Genomic DNA, 21,071 nt, shown 5'->3' on the forward strand with positions numbered 1-21,071 from the left:
AAATGCCATTTTTGATGAAAGATGCAAGACATTCAATTAACATCTAATATACAGAGAAACAATATATTCTGATAGCTAGAAAACCAGATATTATTTTATTTTATTTTTTTTAATAAAGCCTTTTTATTTATTTTTTTTAAAGATTTATTTATTTATTCATTCAGAGAGAGCGAGAGAGAGAGGCAGAGACACAGGCAGAGGGAGAAGCAGGCTCCATGCAGGGAGCCTGATGTGGGACTCGATCCTAGGTCTCCAGGATCACACCCCGGGCTGCAGGCGGCGCTAAACCGCTGCGCCACTGGGGATGCCCCAGATATGATTTTAAACCTTGGGTTGGGGGATCCTTGGGTGGCTCAGTAGTTTAGCGCCTGCCTTTGGCCCAGGGCCTGATCCTAGAGTCCCAGGATCAAGTCCCACATCGGGCTCTCTGCATGGAGCCTGCTTCTCCTTCTGCCTGTGTCTCTCCCTCTCTCTCTCTGTGTCTCTCATGAATAAATAAATAAAATCTTAAAAAAAAGGTATTTTATGTAAAGTATAAAGAATGAGACAGCATTCTTTAAGCAACTACCACAATTTGTAGCATCTAAAATAATACTGTCTTTTAAAATAATCTTGGAATGGCTTGTTCTTTTTCCAATGAAGCAATGCAAACAAGTTTAAAATTTCATCATTCAAACTGCTGTGATAGCCAGTTTATGAAGCACAAAAATAAACTGGTCTTATTATTTTTATTTGTGTTGCCTCTTTTTATACTTCAAATGATCTTATCCATTTTGACCATTCATCATACTGGCTAAAAATCACTTCTGGCAGTTTCCAAAACTATTATTATGATTTTAACATATATATTTTTCTCGTCATTGAGGATATATAAAAAATTATGTAATAGGACAGTCTATAAGATATTTCAAAAGGAATTTTGAGCAGTGGTAATACCATAAATAATTCTTATTGAACATGTAGGTCCTATGAAAATAAAGAGAGTCATCAAGAGAAACAAAAGCAAAAATGAACTATTGGGACTACACCAAAATAAAAAGCCTCTGTACAACGAAGGAAACTATCTGCAAGTGTACAAATGTATAAATAAACAAATCGAGAGGGAGAGAGACTAGCATGGAGGTTAAAACTATAGGCTGGGCAACAGATGAGGATGAGGACAGAGATGGGAGAAATATTTAAAAGGGCAATCAGCAGGACTTAAAGACTGTTGAGAACTGTGGGGTGAGGAAGTTGTATGGAAGGAAGCTTAGGTGAATGGAACCACTGTGATGTTACAGACTCGAAGGAGAAATATAAAGAGGAGCTTGCTTCAGCTGGGCAGAGATAAGGGACTTAAGCCAGGCTGGGGCTGGGGGGTGTGGGAGGGTCAGAAAGGCTTTCTGGATGAGACTACACGGGAGCAGAATCAGCACTTAGTGTACCAAACTGTCCCATCTCTTATTAGTTGTATGGGATATGTTACGATTCTACATAAATCCATGACCCATAGGGATGTCTGAAGCACTCTGACCTCCTAGGTCACTAGGAAACAGACTGATGCAGTTTACTAGGTGGGCAGTTAAATGCAGTTTATCAGTGGCTGCTCTGCACTGATTTCTTATTTAAGGGATCCTTTTAGAGAATATTCTTGGTTAGTTTGGATTTTTAAAAAATTTTAAGTAACTCTTCTATTTATGGGTTTGTAAACAAACCACACACACCCACACCATTGCACTGTGCTGGAGAACGGTGCTAGACTTGTGGACTTTCTACATGACTGGACAGATACAAACATGGAAAGCCCCCAAGAATTCCACTTCTCTGGGCTAACTTGTACTATCTACCCCCCAGTGAAAACGTGTCACTCTGGATCCCTGATGTATCATGTCATGGGGGATTTAGGCAGCTGTGTTTGTCATATGTTGGGCCTTCCTGACTGAGTGTGGCATACGCTATATGATTGATTCCCTTGTTTCCTTTGCTAAACATTGGTGAAGTTTGCCGCAGGCTCAGACTTGTGTTTCAGTGAGGCTGAGTGACTATTCAGTTCTTTTGATAGAGCAGCAATAATAATAGTAATGATATTGAGGCTGAAGGATTGGTGGAATGATTAAATTAGACAATGCAAGTCAAGGGCTCAGGATGGTGCCTGGCTCACGGTCAGGAAGTACCGTTGATTATTATTTTCCAGCTATGTTGAGTTGAGTTTCTGGCTCAGAGGTCATTTGTCAGAGGGTGGGAGATACTACAGGTTATCATGAAGAGGAGTTTGTCTAAGTAGTGACTTGGAGTAACACACCGAAGGGCCACCACTGTGTGAGAGACATTTCCTTTGTTTCGTACCTGTTGAGAGAAACAGGATCTAGCTGACTGTTCTGTGTAACCAAATGAAGGGCCTTCAAAAACTGCTGTGGGTAGTTTGAGAACTTCCCGCAGGAACTGATCATATCGTCCATAAACCATCACCCCGCTGGAGTCAGAAATCATGGAGAAAATATCTGATGGAAGGAAAAGGACATTTACTCATTGCATAAATATATTCCTGTTTCAGTAAGACATGTCTGCTACAAATAACAAAAACTGTAGCAGAATAAATAATTTTTTATGAAAGAATAACATAGAAGTTAATTGTTATACTGAAATATTCCTGGCATAGTGTTGTCTTTGGTGTTTTTTTGTAGCTGATTCTGGAACACAGCATTAATTTAGGTAAAATTAGCATATTTTGATAAGACAGAGAGCATCATGTTTTTATTTTGAGGTCAATTATCAACTCACACATCACTCAATGGAAGGAATTCTTGTATATGTGAGGAATATGCTGACTTCATTGAAACACACAATGAACGTTTACTGTAACACTGGGGTGTGTATGTGTCTAGCTAGCTATTTACCCATCTATGTTATCATGAGGACCTTTGCGTTTTGGTTTAAGATATTGAAAAATGAAAGACACAATGGGGATAAGGATGTAATGAAAACACCTGATTAACTTCCCACAGAAGCAGAAAACTTTCAATAAATCATTGTGTTCTGGGTGGAAGGCACTTGATTTACAGGGAAGGGTCTTTTGACTCAGGCAGTCGAGGGGAAGCCTGGCCTTGGGGAAGATCAATGAGGTAAAGGCAGAGTCCTGGACAGAGCCTGTGTCTTCATTGAACTTCTGTTCTTCAGTTTCTGCCACTATGAGCACTTAGTGAATATTAATGGCATAATTTCTCAAGGTACTTTATAATTCCTCTGTGGATGTCACTATGGGAATGAAAGCCTCTGCTATCATACAGTTTGTCACCGTGCTAGATTGTAACCAGACTGGCACAGCTGTTGGGATAAACTGTTGTAAATTCAATGTTCTGTCTCTGTTCATTTTGGGCTTAATGTCTCAAGGTCAAAATGCAATCTGGGAACATGATTTTTACACTGCAGTCAGCTGTTAAGCATATTACAGGCATTTGCTGGATTATGTTTTCAGGTTGTGGATGGATTCTCATTTCCTTCAAATACTCTAATTATAAGGGATTTTTAGTATGTTTCAAATAGTTTATCAATTATGAGGCTAAAGAAATTTTACCTAAGCTGCAAAATTAATGTTTTCAGCTGCTGTCACAATTGTTAACTTAGTGAATTTTATCTCTTATGTTCATTATAACTGATCAAAAAAAGGGAAAAAAGTTGCCAATAGCAAAAAAACTCTTATGTGATCCCATATATAGAAACTCAAGAATTCCAATAAAAATGGGGAAAAAGGAAACCCAGGAAAAGTAAATGGACTTTCTTACCAGAGCTGTCATCTTGTGTGTTTTTGGGCGGGTTGGTTAACTGTAATTGGGTCACCCTGGTGATCTTCTAGGCTTGACTTTTCCAGGCCAGGACACATTTTGAAAAGTAGCCTAGGTCTTTCAAATCTCCCATGGAAAGGATTTAGACAACAGTTCTAACTAGAGCAAAAGCAGCAGGAGTACCAACACTGACCTTTCACAAATTTGAAGTTCATATTAAACGTGTTTGTGTTGATGAAATTTTGCTAAGCAATAGCCAAACTAGGGCTAGGTCACTGGAATCAAAGGGAAGTGGCTATTAATGGCTACTTTGGCTTTTAAAAAGAAATGAGAGAACTCTGAGGAAGCTATCAAAATAGTTCTGGGCCCTCTGTTTTATATACATATTGTTATATAACAACATATATATATATATATATGCACATATGTATGTAACAATATACATATACACATATGGAATATGCTTATAATAGGTAATATATGTGTATGTAATAAAGTAGAATGCTATTTCAAAGATTAAATTAGTTAATAGATATACAGATGTAAAGGACACAGAATAGTGCTTGGCACTTAGTAAACAGTACAGAAATGCTAGCTATTTTTACTTGTTAATTTCATATTACATTTTTTATGTTATTTACTTCATATGCTTAGGCTTTGCCTCCCCAACCTCGTTGCCTCCCCAACATTCCCAATCATGCTTTAAATCCCCACTGTATTTTCAACAGCACCATACAATGACAGATACTTTAGAAGAATTTATATTCATTGATTTGTTCAACTAAAATTAACTTAGCACTTACTAAATGTATAAAATTGTGCTAAGCAATGAATATACAGAAAAATCAGGACATAGTTCTTTTTTTATATTTATTTTTTAAGGAATTAAAACAAAATTTTCTTTGAAAATAATATCAAACCTAACAAAATGATTGCAAGAATAAGGGTACTACAAAGAACACCCATATACCCTTTGTCCAGATTCATCTATTAACACTTTATTCCAATTACTTTATCATTCTATCATCTGTCTCTCTAGTTCTTTATCCATCTAACATCTGTCTAAGTCTGTCTGTGTGCATATATGTGTGTGCAAACATACAATTTTTTTTCCAAATTGAGACTGATTTGTATATATCATGGCCTTTACCTCTGAACATTGCCAGTGTGTCTTCCCTAAGAATAAGGGTATATCCTCTGATGAGACTACAGCAAGGGTCAGCAAACTTTTTCTGTAAAGGGCCAGATAGTAATTTTTAGGTTTTGTGGACCACATGTGGTCTTTGTCACACATTTGTCTTTGTATTTTATACAACCTTTAAAAATGTGACAACTATTTTTAGCTCACAGGCCACAGCTTGTCTACCCTGGATTACAGGGTCATTACCCACTTTGGTATATTTAACACTGATACACTAATCATACCCAATATTATCTAACCTATTGACCATCTTCTAATTTTGTGAGTTGGTCTGTAATAGGACATAGTTCTTGACCTCTGGGACGTCCCAGTCCCTTGAGGGTAAAGAGATGCACTTACACAATGCATCATATGACCTCATAAATGGTAACACGGTGGAGTGACAACCAGAACAGTAGGGTGTAGGGGGTGCAGCAGGAGCTGAAAGAGCGGGCTTTCAGGGTAAGGGGTGGGTCAGAGAAGATTTCCTTGCACAGGTGACTTCTAGGTCTTTCTAGAGGTGACTTCTAGGCCAAGTATAAAGGACGATTAGGGGCTAGTCAGACTTTAGGACACAGAGTCAGGATGTGCACAGGCAAGCTCAAGCATGATGCACTCAAGGCTCTTCAAGTAGTTCACTGTGCAGGGGCCCTGGGTGCACACAGGGCTCGGTCGGAGATGAGGTAGAGATACAAAGAGCTTTAGGGCTCTACTAACGGATTTAAGTTCCATACAGAAGATGTTGGGGAAGATACTAAAAATTTAAGGCAGGTCAGTGAGGTAGAAATATTACCCCGGAGGTAGGTGTGGAGGCAGAACAATCAGTTTAGTTCTAGAAACTCAACAAATACATGGTGTTCGCCATAAGACTAGTCTCTTAAATGAAGCAAGCCCTCCCCAGAAGCTTTAGAACAGCCCCTGACATTCCCGGCTTAAGAGCACTGTATTCGGAATTTCTTAGGATCCTTAGGACTCTCTGGGAACCTCAAGGAAGAAGTATAAACAGATGTCCTAAATCAGTACAACAATGGCTTATAGGGCAGCCCCGGTGGCGCAGCGGTTTAGCGCCGCCTGCAGCCTGGGGTGTGATCCTGGAGACCCAGGATCGAGTCCCACATCGGGCTTCCTGCAGGGAGCCTGCCTCTCCCTCTGCCTGTGTCTCTGCCTCCCTCATTCGCTCTCTCTGAATGAATAAATAAATAAATCTTAAAAAAAAATAGCTTATAGATGGACCAAGGACAATCTGACAGAAACAGGCTATTTTTATTAGGTCAGTTTATGTTTTGGTGGCTGTGTCCTCCGACGGCAGAAGGCACCCTCCTACTCTAGGCTGCCTAGACCAACACAGTGAGCAGCCTGCATGTTACTTCCTGCACCCCCGCCCCATCCCTGAGTACTGGAAATTGTGGTGCAGCATGGAGTTGCTGTCCCTTTCATGCATTTTAAAGCAGTTTGAAAAATTTACTTTAAAATTTTCTGTCTTCCACTTTTTGCTTTCTAACGTGTCTAACTTACTTGCAACAATTACTCTTGCCCTGCCTTCTCCAACATTAAGGGGCTAGTTGGAACCAACTAAATATCTCTCATCCCCATGCACAAAAATAGAAAAACTGCCAAATAAGCGCAGCTGGCATATTGGCTTAAAGTGAATTAGAATGTAAAGAAGGGAAAACAAAACCCTCAAATGCCGAGAAATTCCATATCCTTTCCTTTTACTTTTCCTTATTATGAAAGCAATGCAGAACATCATTACTTCTCCTGTTTTATCATCATGTGAAGCCAGCGAGAGAAGACCAGAGAAAACATTCACAAATCCCACTCATCCAGAGTCAGCCTCTGCTGTCTGTGGGCAGATTTGCTCATATTTGTGTATTCAATTAATAATTATCACTGAAACTAGAAATACTGGTGACTAAAGATACTCATTTTTGACTAATTAACATTTTGGAGAAGTTCTTCCAACCAAAGTACTTTCAGCTAAATTGTCTTTGTACAATTGCTCTCAGTAGACTTACCAGGAAACCACTAAAACCACCTTCCTGGGATTAATATACAAAGAGTGACTCCTCAGCCAGAGAGCTGGGGACATTAGAGGAGAGGGCAACGTGATCTGTCTCATGATCACACTACCTGTTTTTTTGTTGTTCTCCCGAGTTTGTGACACTGATGCTGATTTCTGCAGACTGGAGAATGCAGTTTACTTCCAATGAGACTCATGCATGTGTCAACTTCTTAAAATGCACTGAAGGGGATTTACTTTGGCCACTAGGTAACATGAGTGCTGTGCTCACTGATGGTGGGGTGAGGAGAAAGGACCCTTGCGGTGACGTTTTTGGCTTTGAATTCCTGGACAGGCAAGAGACCTGCCAGGGTTTTGACAGTTGGTAAAGATCTGCTCAGAAACTTAGCTACCTTGAGCTTTGTAACTGTGAAGACATGGTTCCTTGCTGACCCAACAACCATTTCCTCTGTTTTTATTGGCCTCAAATTTCTTCCTGGGCTAAGTAGGAAAAGCAGGGGTTTCTCTCAGCTCAGGAGGCAGGAGTGGGTTCCCCCATGACCACCACAGGGTTTCCTTTCTCATTTCCAGTGACTGGTGTAGCACTGGGTCTCTGATGCCATGCTGGGCAATGACACGGGCTGGGGGTCTCTGGAGTGAGATGTGACTCCTGAGATTGTCAGACCCTTTCTTCCTCAGGAGAGAAATAAAATCTGACACCAATGAAACCTGGATGGAAAGATGGAGAGTGCTGTGGTCCTCGATGGCACAGAATTAGCCTGGTTCATGAATGGCTCTAAGGACCCCAAGGAAGGTCAGAAAACTGGTTCTCTCAGTTTTCCTGAAAATTATTTTAATATGTAATCCTTTTATCCATGTACCTTCAATACAACATTGAGTAAGTATTCAGAAATGTTTCTCAAGACTTATATTCCACCCCACTCCTCACCCCCGGTATCCAATGTCCTCAGGACAAGTTGGCCAGTTGTGACATGAGGTTAGCAGGGAAGACCCTGCAGTTTTTTCTTCTGCCCTGTCCTGGTTCAGTTTGCTCAACTTTCTCCTCCCAGCCTAATCCTCAAGGAAATGCCTCAAGGATTACTCTGAAGCTGTTTTTAAAAAGGACACTGGTTCCACCACCTTCTAATTTAGCATTATCCTCAGTCAAGCAGGAGGCAGATAGTTTTTAATTTTTAAAATGTCTTTCAGTCTAACTAAAGAAGAACTAACTCTCCCCCATAATGCTTGCTTGGGCTTCTCCGAATCTGAAATACATTTGATTAGTCCATGGGTGGAAGTTCCTGAAGTGATGGGAGATGTGTGGTTGTGAGGTTTCTATGTGCTTTCTACTTATCTACTGGCCCAATGACATAACCTTGCCTTGGAGTATGTCTGGGGAAATTCCAGAAGAATGAAAGCTTTTTTTCTCTGTATCTTCCTTCGTTTTTCTCCTCTTGGTACATCAAGAAGCAAGAGATCACACTCAGAAGTTGACAGGCAGCAGGTGAGAAAAGAGCCTGGAGGCTGTGAGTCACAGATGAGTAGAGCTGGGAGGGACCCTCTGGGTATCTAACAAAATCCCCAAATCTGGGATAAAGATGGAAGCTGAGGGCTAGGGAAATAAAGTCATTTCCACAGGATAACTCACTGAATTAGTCACATAGCTGGGCTTACAAGCTAGGGTTCCCAATTCTCACGACAGTGCTCTCTCCCACACAGCATTATAAGCCAAACTCACAATATTTAGGGCAAGGGAAAGGGTTAAGTGGAAGCTTTTCTTTTAAACAGCAGTGTATACATCCTTTAAAAACAGAAATGAAAATTCTTGCTCTTAGGTCTTCTGAATAAAAAACTCTGGGGGTGGGACCCAGAAAATCAATGGTTTAAAAAGCCTCCAGATGATTCTATACATCCTAAAATTCCAGAACTACTAGGGTGGAGAGAAAAAGAAGTCAGGTTCAAATCTTGGCACCATCTTAGCTATATGATACACTTTATTCTACCTCTCTGAGTCTCAGCATCTTTACCTAAAACAAACAAAACTCTTGTGTTTTCTTGGTCAAAGAACTACCACATTTGGTGACAAAATGTACATAAAAGGCCACAGTCACTCAAGGCACCTTAGCTATCATGTTTTTATTGGAATCCAGTCAATTCTCGGCCTGTAGTGTCCCTATGCATTTTTATGCCTATACCCGGCAATGTTTACTTTGGAACCTTTGGAATTCTCAGTGATTTAAACTGGCTAAGAATAATGAGGAAATGTTCCAGGAGCTTTGGCTTTAGATTACCTAAAAAAGGAAGGTTCCCCAATATGGCCTTCAGGTCCTGAGGCTGATGGACATACACTTGTAAGGCAGTTTAGTACACGAACTTGAAAGAATATACATCTTACTTTAATGTCACAAAAAGTCTAATTGGTGATACTCAACAGGATAAAACTAATAATAATCCGCAAGGAGAAGGAAAACATTCATATCATTAACATTTATCTTTCATATTATGAAAATATTTCTGTGACAAAATCCAAAGATCAGTGAAGATCATATTTTAAACAACTCTCACAGAATGAGGAAACTCAAAATGGGCAGCAGAATGTGGCAGGAATGGGGAAAGGAAATGTGGTATATGGGAGGGATAAGCAGAGAGACACAAAGAATAACTTACATCTTAATTTGTCCATGATCTTTCCTCCACACAACGTGGCTAAAGCCATTTTGACAGCAAATACTGAAATTTTACCATGGCCTTCCCTGTTTAATGATAAGAGAAAAAGAAAAAAAAAAAGATGTCATTTGGAGAATTTACAGTAATGAAATCTGACATTTTCTGTTCTGTAGAAATCATAGGACACTGTAGCTGCATACATTATGTGAACACATCCACTTTAGAAAACACCATGAATACAATTCAATACAAATTTCTGAAAAGCTGTCTAGTCAATGTTTCCTTTTTTCAAGAGATAGCAGGATCTTCAAGTTATTCTTTGTATATGTCACTTGCTCAAAGTATGAACTAGCAGCGAGAGGGATATGTCCTATTTAGCCATGGATTACAATTACAGAACATGATTTTCACTCTGGGTTTCATGAAATAATTTTATGCATGATGATTCCACAGTCTCTATAATTTATTTAAACAAGGTTTTCGGAAAAAGACTTTTTTTTTTGGTTGGAGAATTCCTGAATTTTGTTACAGTAATTATGGGAACTTTTCCATCACCTTTTTTTGGTCACCCATCATTTCCAACCCACAAGCTGACTGTGTTTATGTGATACATTTACTTGTCAAAGAGAGTTGATATTTTATTTTTTTTTTTAAGATTTTACTTCTTTATTTGTGAGACAGTATGAACAAGGGGGAGCAGCAGAGGGAGAGGGAGAAGACTCCCCACTGAGCAGGAAGTCCGATGGGGGACTTGATCCCAGGACTCTGGGATCATGACCTAAGCTGATGGCAGATGCTTAGCCTGGGGAGCCATCCAGGTGCCCAGGAGTTGATATTTTAGAGGGGCAAAAGTAAGAGCTCTGTTTTATCTCCTACTTCAATGACACCAGATCTGCCAAATCTTCATTGATTCAGGAAGTATAACTAACTTGTCCTTCACAAAGTGTGATGAAAGGGCACACTGTAAGAAGTATACTATTTTGGCTAAATGATTTTCCAGCCAAAATAAACTGTTTATCCTTGTACCCTTGGGATCAGAAAGTGTATCACATTAGTAATTCATTTCTTTGATAGTTGCTACTCTTAAGAATGATCAAAAGAGTTATTTAAAATAATAATGTGGCTGAAAGGTAAGTAAAGCCAGTATTGACAAAGTTTTAGTATATAGAATAAATCACTTACATGAATAAGATCCACATATATAGCATATTAGAAGAATAAGATATAATAAATAATTGTATCTTTGTTCATTACAAGACTCCAGAGACAGATCATTTGTTATTTATCCTTGTTGCTGTCAGTCTCAGCATAGGACTTCAAATAGAGCCAGCCACAATGGAAAAGTGACTGAGCCCTATGCCAGGGGCTCTCCCGTTTATATTTCCAAGCCTAAGCACCAGATCTACGTAGTTATGTAAATAGTTAGAATATGGATACCACATGTCAAACCAAGTATGTTCAAAGTAGAACTCATGATCTTTACAAAGTGCTCCCATAACACTCAGGCCAGCCTAATACCACCCTGCTTCTGGTTGCCAGACTTAACATGTACCTAGTTATCCAAAAATTAATCCTGGGAAGGGGTTACCCTTGACTTGTTTCTCTTCCTTAATTCCCTACCACCTGATAAATGTCTGAGGGACTGAAATATACCTCCTACCTGTATATTAAACCCATTTCTTGCTTTCCATTCTAACTGCATTGCTTCATCAGCTCTTGCTTGAACAGTTATAACTTCTTAAATGATCTCTCTGCTTGCTCACTCATCACAAATTTGGCTATATTACTTTATTATTTAAATCTCTTATTACCCTCTGTTTGCCTACAGGATATGGTTACGACTTTATCCATGCTCTCCAGTCTCACTGCTACCATTTCTGTTGAACTTGATTCTACAGTCCCACATTTAATGCCCGTGACCTTCCTACCACCTTTTGCTCAGGACTCTCCAACCTATACATCAAGATTCAGCTCAAAATCATCACTCACCCGGCTCTGAAAATGGCTTTTCCCCTGGATGTGCAGGCAACTGCTCTGCTCTCCACTTTTACCTACGATTTGGCACCTATCACACTGAGTGACTTTGATTTGCTTATTTACACGTCTGCATGTAACTTGACCCCACACTATGAGAGGGGAACTGAGACCATATCTTCTAAATCTTCTAAATTAGGTATATTTCTAGTGCCTCCCACACTTGTTTCCCCCAGCATTTGCAAACAATATACTTCTTATGTTAATTAATAACTACTAATCATTATAATAGATGCCCCTAGAATTTTGAGTGAACACTCATTTAGTCATCTGCTAATTTTAGAGCAGGTAGCTGTAAGAAAAATGCGATGATTTTGTAAAAAACGTCATTCAAAATTATTCCATGTGCATTGTATTCCCAATTGCATGGAAAACTGGAAGTATCAAAAATTTTATTTTGGGAAATAATTAGTTCCCTTTCCTAAATTGAAACATGGCTCAAATGATGAGAACAGGGAAATCTACCAAGTGTGGGAGAATAGGAGCAATAAAGTGATAAAGTAGTCCTCAAAATGCAGAGAAATTGAGGAGCATGACATGTGAGACTTTAGGAGCAATACAAATTTCTTTCAAGGAATCAGAAATTATCATTTAACTCAAGAAAGAGGATAAACTACAGATAATGTTGGAACAGAGAGTTCTCCACAGGATGAAATGATGATAGCTCACGGATGAATTCTTAAACCTTGGCTTTTAATGAAGAAGATCATAGGGAGATTGCCAGTTCTATATTGTTCTTGGAAATGCAAGATTGATGCTATTACATCCAGGAGTGGTTGTATCAGAGCTCTTCTGCCAAATTGACACAATAAATCTAGATAAATCACCAAGTGGAGGCAGCTCAATGAGAGTTTTGCAGGAACTCAAGGGTGAAATTAGGTCACTGGAATGTACTGTTATGCAAGCCAGTGTGCCAGATTGCAAAGGTGACCCTTGTCACTAAGAAAGATTCAGGGGGTATGCAGGAATGTAGATCTCGGGAAGCACACCAAGTACTAACCTCACTATACTCGGTGAGTTTAGGCCTTGCTCAGCCCTGGTATTGGAAAAACCTTGAAGGAATTTAAGGAGTGAGTGGAGATGAATGATTCTACAATGGAAAAGGGGACACCAAAGACTTAGATACATGTGGATCTTTTTAAAGAACTTTTCAGTAGATATAAAAGGATGAAGAAAGATTGGTGGGTAAGGAGAAGGAAAGTTTTATAAAGGCCTTAGACAAGATTCCATACGCAAGGCCATTACTTAAACTCATCATGGGATTAGGGTCCCTATTTGTGTGTGTGTGTGTGTGTGTGTGTGTGTGTGTAAAAGAAGTAGCATTAACAAAGGAAGTAAGGAGAAGTGAGAAGTTGGGATATCCCAAGAGGAGAAGTGCAAGAGTTGTGCTCATTGGGAATCAACCCTAACTGGGGGCCATCTGATTCAGGAACAGTTCAGGAAATCCCTTAAATGTCTAGGAAGTGGAAAGTCAAGCTCATGAGGATGGATAACAGGAAGCTCCCAGGAGTCTTGTGCAAACGAGCAGGAAAGCGACATATTGTTCCAAAGTGAGTCTGCACATGCAATGCCTCTAGGAGTAAAGCAGTAAAACTGCACATATGGAATGTTGGCTGTTGGCCACAACTCCAGAAGCAGACCTGCCAAAGTGTGCTGAGGATGAAAGACATAGATTGTCCCTAATGCTGCTGGCCAAACAGCCTCGGAACGGCAAAACCAGGAAGGGTGCTAGGAAAAGTCTATGCTCTTCTCTTTTTTTTATGAAAAGCTGTTGCAGCACATCTCCAACTTCACATGTGGCTCTGATTGCCACCTAAAGAAAGATGGAGCAGAGCCAGATGTGTTTGAGAATACCGTGTGCGGTATACAAGGTACCCCTCAGGACCATCCACCTTATGGCTGGGCTGGGTCTTAGAATCAACCACATGCCCACAAGAGCTATTCTTTGTGAACAGAAGTTGCTAGTGCAATTGATTCTTTAGTAGTGTACAAAACTACACTACTAGTAGTGTAAAAAACGTACAGCAAGAGCTTTAAAATTAAATTTACTGTTAGCCTATCATTTTTAATGAAAAATGTTATTTTATTTTTCTATATTTCTTGGGGGGTGCAAAAAGGTGGTTTTATTAAAGCACAGGGACAGGACCTGTGGGCAGAAAGAGTTGCTCTAAAAATTTTTAAGTAAAATTTTTACTTATTTTAATATTTTCCCTTTCAATGTAGAACAAGAATGCAATGCATAATACATGCTTTCCTCCTTCTTTCCACTATTTGGTTTTTGGCATAATGGAATATATTCTATTTTTTAGGCCAGTTATCCTGAAGCTTTTGCCAATGCAAACTTTACTTTCCTGTTCCAGCTTGAGGTCAAAAACCACCCACCTAAGTTGCTATGCTAGTATATAATTCATACCTTAATGGGTATTTAAAACAATCAAAAAATTAGCAAAAAGTACAAACTAAAATTGCCTTATAAGTCAATGTTTCATTAAATCTTTTATTTCCCTTATACTTTGTTTTCTCACTCTGAAAATTTTCAAATTCTTCTAAGGGATGACTGATTAAAAATGGAAATCAGAAAGCACCTACCCTTTGGTTAAAATATATGCAGAGATTTGTAGAATGTCTGTCTTAAAACATAAATTACCTTAAAGTCTGACACATCATAATAAAAAGTGAGTAAACTGCATTATATTGGGCTTTTTCCATGACCTCACAAAGAGGCAATCTGATTTCTTTGAATTAAGAAGGTACTAGTTTCAGGGAAAAGTTGTCTGGGAGGGAAAATCTGCCTTTGACAAGAGGGGAGAACAGCAAACAGATATTGATAGGCCTGGGATGCGAGGCTGAATTCCGAACAGAATGTAAATTTCCTCCAAGTTGCCAAGCGAGTTTCCTGTTTGAAATTACAGATTCCCATGATAAATTTTAAGTCCTTGAAAATGAGATTTGAATTCTGACTGATTCTTTTTGGAACAGGCTGAAGGAATTATTTTTCTATTTAAAAGCACTAAAACCAGAAGCTCTTCTTTTACCAACACATTTCACAAAAACATTTGGTAAGCGTTTTGATGAGCGCAGAACTCAAATTGCTCTTTCTCACACATTTTGGTGGCTTAATTAACTGAGAAAATTGTTTCCTCCTCTGGCTTCCACAACATGCCTCTATCATAATTCATGTCTTTATCTGGGAATCAATTTGTTCATATGGATCACTCATTTTGTAACTCAACATATATTTACTGATAATGCCTCATAGGTTGGGGATATAAAGATGGTAAGGTATGGCTCCCACCCCTATGAGTTTGCTCATAGACTATTGGAGAAAAAGAGTCAAAGCCAGTTAATTTTTAATACACATTTTTTAAAAGGGTGGGGATCTCACCTTAATCACATTTCATCACCAGCCTATTGTGGCACTCAGTGCAAAGCAAGCTCTTAATATATGTTAATTAAATTAATGAATGCACATGTGAAAAGAAATTTTGATTTACCACTTAAGTTTTATATTGAGAAATACTAAGCGTTTGAATGAAATTACAAAAATTGACCTTACGGTCCTTAATATCAGCTGTGCACTCAATGTGATACCTTGAATTTCGAAGTGATTACACACATAATTACTCTTGGTTTCTGGGTTAGCATAGTTAACATGTGAACAGATAGAAAACCCTTAGTTGGCTGTGGTGTGTCTTTGGGCTCCCCATCATGTTAGCAAAACATTTGGGAAAAGAATTCCTCATAACTTCTGGTCATGTGAGTTGCCATGAGTTTTTCCAGAATGGAAGGGGCCAACGCTTTATCCCTATGAAATTCCATTTGCCATTCACACAAAGTATAAGTCTGACATAAAGATGAGCGACATAAAGGCTGTTAATTTTATCTACACTTGTGAAACTTCTTTGAAAAGAGATCTTATTTTAGTGACATATAGGAATCTTGGAACAAAGTATTTTCCACTAGAACAAAATTTTAGTGATTAGAGGAGAATATTCTGTGGAAATCTTGAGTTTAAGATGTGGTAAGAAAAAAAATCACCAGGAAAACACTATGTTAAATATTTAGTTTTGGCCAAATAGTAAAAAGGAAGAACATTTGGTTTTATAGACCTCTTCTCTTCTTCCTTCACTCTCACACATGCTCCCAGCCTCAAACGTCAATGATACATTTCATTGGTGCACAGAGAAAAGGCTGTGTACTTTGTAGTACATCTTGCATTAAACATCAAAATCGTTTTTAAAACTCAAAAGGCAGAAGTGTTTTGGCAGAGTTTCAGAATATTTTATATCCATGCGTCTGAAATAGTGCTGTGGTACCTTTCATAGTGTCAGGGGTGGGGCGGGGGAGAGGCTCCACAGTGGGAATGGATGTTCAAATGGCTCAGCAAGGTGCAATATGTCAAGCAGAGAGGAAAATACCAGGATTTTGTATTCTCTGTGAAAGACCATTATATGATAGATTTGGAGTTCTGGATGGCTGTCATAAAACTGACTCTAAATCTACAGTGTAATACGTTTAAGTCCAAAAATTTACTTCACATACACTGTCAGATATATCTAAATACCCAAACTGGAAAGGTAAGGAATGAGAGCCTAATAAAAATATCTTGTAAAAGTAGGGTAGATCTGGGGGGAAAAAACACACATTAATTCTCATTTAAAAAAATGAAACAGCATGAATAGAGCTGAACTTACCCTGATGCCTGAAACAAATTATTCTTCCCCCGCTCACCTCAGCTAGTATGACCTGTACATTGTTTAACCTCCCTCTAATCATATTATGCCAAACCAGGAAGATTGTTGGCACATAGTAAATACTGATAACATATTAGCTATTATTACAATTAGTGTATATTATTATTATCATTGGAGAAGTGGCATTAACAATAAAGCTTGACATCTGAAAATAGGAACACCACTGTTCCTTTAATATTTATCATTTTTCCTACTGTAATATTTATATGACTGAATATATGTGAAAATAATATTTGCTAAAAACAAGGCCACTGTCACATAATTACCTTAGGAGGAACTTCCCTAAGAAGGAAGATTCTAGTGAATGGAAATGAGATTAAGTCAACAGATTAAAGTTTGTGTTTCCCAGGGAAGTAAGAAGAGAGCAAGAGACCTACACTGAAGTTTTTTTTTGTGTGTGTGGAAATGGGATGCCCTTACATTAGTAGCCATAGATACCTGATTTTCTTCTCTTGTAGAGCAGAAGTAAAAATAGAGGGTATGAATCTAGGTATCAGAGCAAACTTGGACTCCCTAGTCTTGGTAATATACTGGAGATTAAGGAGGACCTGATTTCAGAAAAAGAAAGAGAAATCAGTGTGATGAGCTAAGAAGAGTCAATCATTGACTTTCATTCAGTCTTTCATTCATTCACAGATGCATTATGAGCTGGATATTGTCTCAGGTGCTGTGCATACAAAGAGTAAGACATGGTCCCGCTGTACAGTAGCTTGTGGCAGGCAGTCATGCACACAGTAAGACATAGCAAAATCATGTGTAAGGAACAGTGGGACCTGGGGCAGGGGGAGGTAACTCAACCATGAGAGTTGGGCTTCACAGTGGATCAACTTGTGACATTCCCTCTCCAAAAGGCCATTATAGACTTTTAAGAATTATTTTCAATTATACCTCCATAAAGCTATTGAAAAAAAAATTGTCATCTTGTAACTTGCTTCCATGTTGTTTTTCTTTTGTTACTTTCAAGTTCCTCAAAAATAATAGAAATGGTGAGAAGAGAAGCTTTTGCCAGGCTGTCAGCAGATAAGGGAAGGCAATAGGCTCATCCAGGAATGTACGGAAGAAAGAGACAAGATGCAGAGACTGGCTCTGGCTACTTCCTAATATCCTTCTTCCCTCTCAATCCCTGCTTCCTGATTCTGACACTTCTTCCCACACTTCCTGGGTGCACCTATCCATTTTTCTAGGGACCCTGGAGAAGATAGTGTCCAGGGTGGAAAGATCTGCCTAGCAGTCAGTTGGTAATTGATGACTGGTTGACTTCTGCTAGCTATAGCCATTTTTAGGAGGAAAGTCAGGAAGAACAAAAATCTTCTAGACTCTAGAGATGGACTATTCAGAGATAGAATGGCAAGCATAAGCATAGCCATTGGGCACAAATGCTAGCTCCTAACATTCTAGAAATCATCCTGTGTCTGCAGCTACATACTCTCTACCTTCTGAGAAACTGACCTGGTGAGACACCTTGCAGCCAGGAAACTGACATATGCAGTAAGTGTGCCTGTGTGAGAACTGAGACCCAGGTGTGTCTTTGGGGAGGGAAGGAAGGAGTGCTATTTTTGGGGAACTATGTTGTGAGAAGGCGAGTCTGGCTTTCAGGGCCACAGCCAAGTGCAGTGGGCTCTGAACGCCATTTCAAGTTACCATTGCCACGGCAGGCAGACTCCTCCTCGCTGAGTCTAGTGAATCTTAAGGCACTACCCAAATAATAACCACCTTTCTCTGAATACAAGTTCTCATTCTTCGTGAATTTAAATCGCTATACTGTCTTTCCTTTTGAAAAATATATACAGATAACCTCTTTAGAATGCGGATTTTAATTTTTTTATTTTTATTTTAGATTCCTCCCCCCCCGGTTTTGGTATGTTCAATTAAATTACAGCAAATGAGAAAAAATCGCCTAAATGTTTCTCAGTGATTCTACAGTAACAACATATCTTTGATGCACTAGGCTCATTCACATCTGCCAACCTGCAGAAGGCTCCCTTAAACACTTGGGTTCTGTTGTGGGATAGGTGGTAGGAAGCAACATCAGATTTCCATACTGGATCTCATTTGGAGAAACAGGAGTTTACCATCATAACGAATTGAACTGAACATGCACTTTATTCTTAAGTGTCTCTTGTTTCGTTCACTTCTAAGTGAGTATTTCTGGTTACTTTCTCTCTCCAGTTACTGATGCTTCCTTATGGCTCCCATCTCACATCTAGAATTTCAAAAGCCATCAGATGGAAAGTATCAGCAGAACTGCCCTATACTCATTTGCTAAGCCAAGGAAGAATGCGGAAGAACCTATAAACTGGGGTCTCTATATGGATGTGTCTGCAAATCTGTAAAATGAAATTTCTCTATGTGGATGTTTTAAAAAAATCTATGATGAGATTACTGAAAGTATACATCAGAGCCTTTTTTATCAGTGAGAAGAGTAAGAAATAAACAAATATCCCATTTGAACATTCATGTCAATGGCTCCTTACCTTGAGATAGTCCTTAAGCTTAGCATTCATTGATCTTGAAATAATCATGATTAGCTGGTTAGAGAACATACTCAGCCCTATTTTTTCAAAGTGATTTTCCCAATATTTCCAAACAGAAGTGAAAAATCTAATTCTATTGTATATTTCCCATATTGTGAGAAATACTGAGATATGATATTTTACATCATATAAAATATAGTATGTATATATTAGCTCTCTCATAAAGTAACATTTCACAAACTCCTCCTTCCCCTATTGTTAATCTGGCCCCATTTCTATATTTATGGATACAATTTTTTTTTTTACCTTTGAGTCCTTATGAATCCTGCAGCAATACTCTAAGATTTGGAGAGAATCACATTTTTCTTTTTACATTTTCCATTGTTCGCTTATAACAAATAAGTTCCCTGAAGACATTAGTGGCAAGTCTGGAAGCTTCCATGGTCTTATCAAGGGGGTAGGATGGAAATGCCATTATAGCAATTCTATAGCCTGGTTCCATTCTGTCACCTGTCATGTAGAACCATAGCCTTCTCTACCTGCCTGCCACTTGGTTACCATAGCGATCAGACCAAAGCAGTACATTAGCTCTGAAGTCTGCATGGGCTAAGCATGGGATCTATCAAGCCAGGCTGCTTGTTTTAGAATTGTTTATTTCAACTCAAGAATTTCTCAAAATATAAACATCCCAAGACAATAATCTACATTGGTCAAACTGAGCATGAATAATTCTGTTACCACTCTAGGTTGTAAAGTGACAGCTGGTGACTTTTGTGAGTGGCATAATAACATTAGTCTGGCTGGAACATCTCCAGTGCTGGGCTTATATATTCCCAGGCATTGGCCAGTCAATGAGACTAAGCAAAATCTTTCGGGAGTCCTAAAATGCGACTGCTGAAAGGTCAAGTTAGTAATGTTCCTTTTTAATATTCAAAACCAGTAGTGAAAGTGGAGATGGTTGATCCTATATCTAGACTAGAGGCTATCAGTAAAAGACCTTTTGAAATCTTAGGCTGATAAAGTAATTTGGGGGAGTTTTTACACTTCACAAGGCTGCCACATGTGCCTTGGAAAAGAAAGCGTAGCTGAGTACCTAAATCCCTTCTCTGCCACTAACCCTCTGAAAGACACTGGACAAGTGATAGTCTCTTTCTGTAAAATGAGAGATTTGGAAGAACAGTCTTTAATATTTCAGCTAGCTCTGAAATTCTCTGATTCTATGAGAGGAAATTATAAGATATTGAGGCTAAGTCTCAATTGTCATGTGCGGTCGGCATTACATTGTTTTATGTGGCACATTATTGATCAATCCATTTAATGCAAGTCATGGCTATTTTCACTAGGCTGGTCAAGAAACCCTTGTCAGTTTCTCTATGTTTGCTCTGGGGTCTTGTTATGACACCTCAGAAACACTGTCTTAGACAATCTGCGAAGAAGAGAGTTAAAAGCATCCTCCCACTTATGCTTCATTAAACTGCTCCACAGGAATGCCATCATGCAAGTCTTTCAAGCATCCATAGCTTCTGGGAAGCGTGGGATGAGTTAAATAAAGGTCAGCATATGAAATACAATTGTCCTCGACTTCATATGGCACTATTTTACTCTCTAGTTTTTTTCCTATAGAATTTAAAATTCATGTTAGACACAGAGAGACTTTATTGAGATAAGTAACTGATCAAGAAAAAAGAGGTATTTGGTCACTCTAGAAAATTATTTGGAATAAAGACCAAGAAGGACAAGAGGAAGGAGAGACCAAACATGTACAGAGATATTCAGAGGGAGCTTACGGATCAAAGGCTGCCAGCAGGAAGTTAAGCAGGAGGCTGATGGACTGCTCCACCTGGATTTGGTGAGTGGTTGGCATCCGTTTGTTGAGCTGGTAGAAAATGGTGGATAGTACAGCCTCCAAGCGGGCCACGCTGAGTTCTATGTTTGGGTCCAGGTTGTTCAGAGCATTTTCCCGCAATGCTTCTATGACGTTCCAAATGTCCACCAGGTGCACTACATACAATTAAAGCAGAGTGAATACATCAGCCCCAAATGCAGGGAAAGGTAAATCCATTATTTTACATGTACCATCTGTCCGGTTTGGTCAAGGCACCTCATAGTCTTCCATATGTGTTCGACTCTTGTAAGAGTTGGCGTAAGTAAGTGTATCTAGACATTGCATGATCTCAAAGACTTGATGTGCAATGTATAATA

The 21,071-nt window shown here is 39.0% G+C and overlaps 1 protein-coding gene across 40 annotated transcripts in view; it reads right to left on the reverse strand.

Annotated features, from left to right (window-relative positions):
* Window positions 1–21,071, reverse strand: part of DTNA (dystrobrevin alpha) — a 371,751-nt gene that overhangs the window by 93,103 nt on the left and 257,577 nt on the right. For all 40 annotated transcript variants that reach the window (XM_049112772.1, XM_049112768.1, XM_049112758.1 and 37 more), the window contains 3 exons: window positions 20,657–20,870; window positions 9,608–9,693; window positions 2,326–2,480 (listed from right to left, as the gene is read on the reverse strand). In XM_049112772.1, the coding sequence (XP_048968729.1) occupies window positions 2,326–2,480; window positions 9,608–9,693; window positions 20,657–20,870 (455 nt within the window). The remainder of the gene's footprint in view (window positions 1–2,325; window positions 2,481–9,607; window positions 9,694–20,656; window positions 20,871–21,071) is intronic.

This window comes from Canis lupus, chromosome 7 (genome assembly GCF_003254725.2).
Source record: "Canis lupus dingo isolate Sandy chromosome 7, ASM325472v2, whole genome shotgun sequence".
Taxonomy (NCBI): Eukaryota; Metazoa; Chordata; class Mammalia; order Carnivora; family Canidae; genus Canis; species Canis lupus.